General features: G+C 39.5%; 1 protein-coding gene across 4 annotated transcripts in view; it reads left to right on the top strand.

Annotated features, from left to right (window-relative positions):
• Positions 1-652: 652 nt before the first annotated feature.
• CD28 (CD28 molecule) overlaps positions 653-4,692 on the top strand; it is a 39,703-nt gene continuing 35,663 nt past the window's right edge. For 3 of the 4 annotated variants that reach the window (XM_011949907.1, XM_011949906.1, XM_011949905.1), the window contains exon 1: positions 653-926. In XM_011949907.1, the coding sequence (XP_011805297.1) occupies positions 875-926 (52 nt within the window). In that variant the 5' untranslated portion in view covers positions 653-874. The remainder of the gene's footprint in view (positions 927-4,692) is intronic. The other variant, XM_011949904.1, reaches the window with a different exon arrangement.

The following is a 4,692-nucleotide window of genomic DNA, read 5'->3' as shown; positions in this document are numbered from 1 at the left end:
CTTCCTTCCTTCCTTCCTTCCTTCCTTCCTTCCTTCCTTCCTTCCTTCCTTCCTTCTTTCCCTTCCTCCCTCTTTCTCTCTCTCTCTCTCGTTCTTTCCATCTTCCTTCCTTCCTCCCTCCCTCCGCCCTCCCTCCCTCTCTTTCTTCCTTTCTTCCTTCCTCTTTTCTTTTCTTTTTTCTTTTTTCTCTTTCTTTCTGTCTTTCTTTTCTCATTCTGTTGCCCTGGCTTTAGTGCAGTGACACGATCTTGGCTCATAGCAGCCTCCACCTCCTGGGTTCGAGCGATTCTCCTACCTTAGCCTCCCTGGTAGCTGGGATTACAGGTGCCTGCCACCATGCCTGGCTAATTTTTCGTATTTTCAGTGGAGATGGGGTTTCACCATGTTGGCCAGGCTCGTCTGGACCTCGTGGCCCCAAGTGATCCTCCTGCTTTGGCCTCCCAAATTGCTGGGATTATGGGTGTGAGCCACTGCACCCGGCCTGTTCTTTCTTAAAAACACCTTATCTCCCCTTTAATTTCTGCTGGATTTCAAGCACCCCTTTTCCACAACTCTTGATATCCATCAGTAAAGAATAATTCCCATAAGCCCATCATGTAGTGACCGACTATTTTTCAGTGACAAAAAGTCTTTAAAAATAGAAGTAAAAGTCTAAAGTCATCAAAACAATGTTATATCCTGTGTGAAATGCTGCAGTCAGGATGCCTTGTGGTTTGAGTGCCTTGATCATGTGCCTTAAGGGGATGGTGGCGGTGGTGGTGGCCGTGGATGACGGAGACTCTCAGGCCTTGGCAGGTGCGTCTTTCAGTTCCCCTCACACTTCGGGTTCCTCGGGGAGGAGGGGCTGGAACCCTAGCCCATCGTCAGGACAAAGATGCTCAGGCTGCTCTTGGCTCTCAACTTACTCCCCTCAATTCAAGTAACAGGTAAACAATTTTAATTTCTTTCTTTCTCTAAATATTTTTTGAGGTCTTTCAACTGGCTTAGTTTATTTTAAATTTCTAACAATGTGTGAAATTTGAACATTTGAAGTGTAGTTTTGCTATAATAGGGCAATGTGTTATTTTGAAAATCAGCGATTCTCAGACTACAATATAGTATCTTAACAAAAGTCCCTTGGAAACAAGTGATGTTTCTCTAGCTATTAGTTGATAGTGTCTCAAGAATTTATTATTATTATTATTATTACTGTTATTATTATTATTTTTTAATTGAGACGGGGTTTCACTATGTTGCCCAGGCTGGTCTTGAACTCCTGAGCTCAAGCAATCCACCTGCCTCTGCCTCCCAAAGTGCTAGGATTACAGGCATGAGCCACCATGCCCGGCCAAGAATTTTTAACTTATATATAGTTTCTTTCTTTCTTTCTTTCTTTTTTAAATTTAAGAAAGCTGCTGTAAGTAGATTGGTTCTGGAAGCTCTGAATTTAGGCCGCCTGTGTTTCTATCACAGGGCCGATTCTCACTAGCTAAGCTTAGGCTACAATTTAAACTCTCTAAATCTCAGTTTCCTTATCTGTAAAGTGGGAATAATAAGAAACCTCACCTCAAGATCATTGTGAGGTAAAATGAAATAATCCATGTGGAGGGCTTAGCTCAGTCCGTGCTTGGCTTGCAAGATAAATGTGAATTGTAATTACTCTATCTACCTGAATTGAATGATTTCCAACATGAATCCTGGAGTCACTGCAGAAGCTGCTGCAGTACCAATATTAATAAATTAGTTTCCTTTTACAATCGGCCAAAATGTATTTTCTTAGATTTAAAATTCTTTAAGTTCCCAATGACGATGATGAGGAGGATAATACATCTAGCACTTTGAGCAGCGCACAGTTCTCGTAACTAGAAGGTAGGTATTAGAGTTAACTTCATTTCAGATGAAGAGATTGAGGGGTAGGCACATTAAGGGATTTGCCCAGGGGTGTACAGGTGGCAGCTATTGGAGGCAGGGTCTGAACCACCTTAGTCTGACTTCAGAGCCAGTGTTGTTGATTATTATGCTGTTCCATCTAACATGGTGTGATTTGTAATTTCATGGACCCAGGTAAATCCAGGGTTAAATTAACTTCGAAAATCACAAGCACAATTCCTAACAGAAAGAACTTGTTACTTGGGTGGACTGGAGTAAGATGCTTATTCAACTTGTTCTCAGAGTTAGAAAAAGGCCCCCGCTTAGTTCAAAAACTGGACTGATAGGGGTCAACAGTCATGCTTAAATAAGGACAGTTATTTTTCCCTGAAAGATACATTGAAAAGCCAGTATCTTCAATTTTCTTTCTTATTTTGACAGTACAGAGACTGCATTATTCGTTGTTATTCTTAAACATTAAGTGTATGTAGCCCAAAGAGTATAATTTTCCAATCTTCAGAGGTACAGTAGTTGCATATATACCTGTTTATATTATGGGCTGATGTACCAGTGAGCACAAATTGTGTATATTTATAAAACATGTTGATACAATGAAAGACATGAGTTGGCAATGAGATCCGGTACCAAGCATTTGCAGCTACCAAATGTATTCTACAAGAATCTTTAAATTTTATTTTAAAAAGGTCTAAACTTATTTTAAAGAATATTTAAAATTTCTTAATTTGTTAGACAGTCAAGGGAAGCCTACCCTGACTGAAAACTATTTAAAATTGTTAATTGTACACTAAATACTTTTCTGATGTGCTTTGTGGACACCTATCTGTCATCAACTTATTCACTCTCTTTTGAAGAGTTTTTGGTAAGACTCAAAACTTTGCATGTTTTCTTTAGAACGTTTATTAAAAGGGGGCTAGCTGGATAAGTGGTTGGAGAGTTCACACACGTAGGGCCTCTGTTTTCTGCTTTGAGATATATTTACTTTTCAAATGCCAATTCACTTTTCTAATAACTTTTAGCATTTGATACTGAGTGACTATCTAATGAAGAAGGAAAGGGATGGGAGTAAAGGGGACACTTTTCCAGTCTTTTCCAGTAAGAAAACTTAGGAGCAAGAAAAGAATGACAACATAAAAAATGTATGATTCTGCCGGGTGCGGTGGCTCACACCTGTAATCCCAGCAGTCTGGGAGGCCGAAGCGGGTGGGTCACTTGAGGTCAGGGGTTGGAGACCAGCTGGGCTAACATGGTGAAATCCCATCTCTACTAAAAATACAAAAAAATTAGCAGGGTGTGGTGGCATGTGCCTGTAATCCCAGCTACTTGTGAGGCTGAGGCAGGAGAATTGCTTAAACCTGGGACACGGAGGTTGCTGTGAGCTGAGATTGCACCCCTGCACTCCAGCCTGGGCAACAGTCTCACACACACACACACACAAATTATGATGCATTCTAATCAAATAGTACAAAGCTTCTTGTGTGCTTTCCCTTTCTCTGTATACACCTTCCATTAAGAAATTACAGATAAGGAAGTTCTCTGGCCAAAGTGTAATTGTCCTAGCTAGGTCTGAGAAACTACTGTTATGCCTGTGTTGAGATGTGTATCTGTGTGCATGCATGTGTGTGTATGTATGTATACGAAGAATAGTCCTTCTTTCCATTAATAATGTATGTGTATGTATGTATATGAAGAATAGTCCTTCTTTCCATTAATAATGTATGTGTATGTATGTATATGAAGAATAGTCCTTCTTTCCATTAATAATGTATGTGTATGTATGTATATGAAGAATAGTTCTTTTTTCCATTAATTTAATAATGTAAATGTAACTTATTTGTTCATAGCATAGCTTAAAATATTTATTCTATAAAGGTTAAGTCCAACCTGATTCCCTATGAGTTGGATGACAGTGTAGAGAGATATTTATGGCTAAGTTAAAGAAGTGTGATTTAGGAAGAGTGAGGAAACCATAACTTAGACAAATCCTTTGCATCTTTTCTACCAGACTTGGATAATTGCACAACTGACATCCACAGAGAGGATTCTGCTGGACTTTGGGATAGGAGTCCAGCCCAGAACTACAGAGCCTTAAAAGGGAAATGCTCTGGGATTGATGATAGAAGGATGGTATGCACAAAATACATGACATTGGTCACATGTTTCAGGCCATATTGGCTATTTTTCTTAGCAAACCTAATCATGCAGTATGAAGAGAAAAATCAGCATAATACCACTTATTTTTCCATGAGGCCATTCCTTTTCACTTCTCCAAAACTTGGGCAAAAATCTGTCAAAATGGCCAGTTTGGACAGAGCTAATTTCTCTACTGCCTTCCCCTCAGTACTTATTTTTCTGAGAGAGGCACGGAAGGCAGGAAAATAACTGACATTTAATAAAAAGTCATCAGCAAAGCAAAGTAATTAAAAATTTTATTTTTACTCTAGTCTTCAGCCAACGTCTCTCCTGAGCTAGTTGTATATGGAAAGAAGTAATTCGTTTCTCACAGTTAAGGGTTGCTCTGAGACTGGGCTTTGGAAAGTAAGGTGAAAAGATGGATGTCGAAAAATCAACAGGTTGCCACATTTACGTGACTTCCAAAACGCTGTGGCCAGTTTTTCTGTTAAAAGAAATTGACTGGATATTTTGTCATTTCTAGTAAATTTGATGGATATTTCAAAAGTATAAGGATTGCTTAAGGATTTGTTTTATTCTACTACCATGTCCTAGTTAACATATTGTGTTTTTATTTTTTTTGAGACGGAGTCTCACTCTGTCGCCCAGGCTGGAGTGCAGTGGCCAGATCTCAGCTCACTGCAAGCTCCGCCT

The sequence above is a fragment of the Colobus angolensis genome, unplaced genomic scaffold, assembly GCF_000951035.1.
Source record: "Colobus angolensis palliatus isolate OR3802 unplaced genomic scaffold, Cang.pa_1.0 Scaffold30, whole genome shotgun sequence".
Lineage (NCBI taxonomy): Eukaryota > Metazoa > Chordata > Mammalia > Primates > Cercopithecidae > Colobus > Colobus angolensis.
This window is presented reverse-complemented; position numbering and strand designations above follow the sequence as displayed.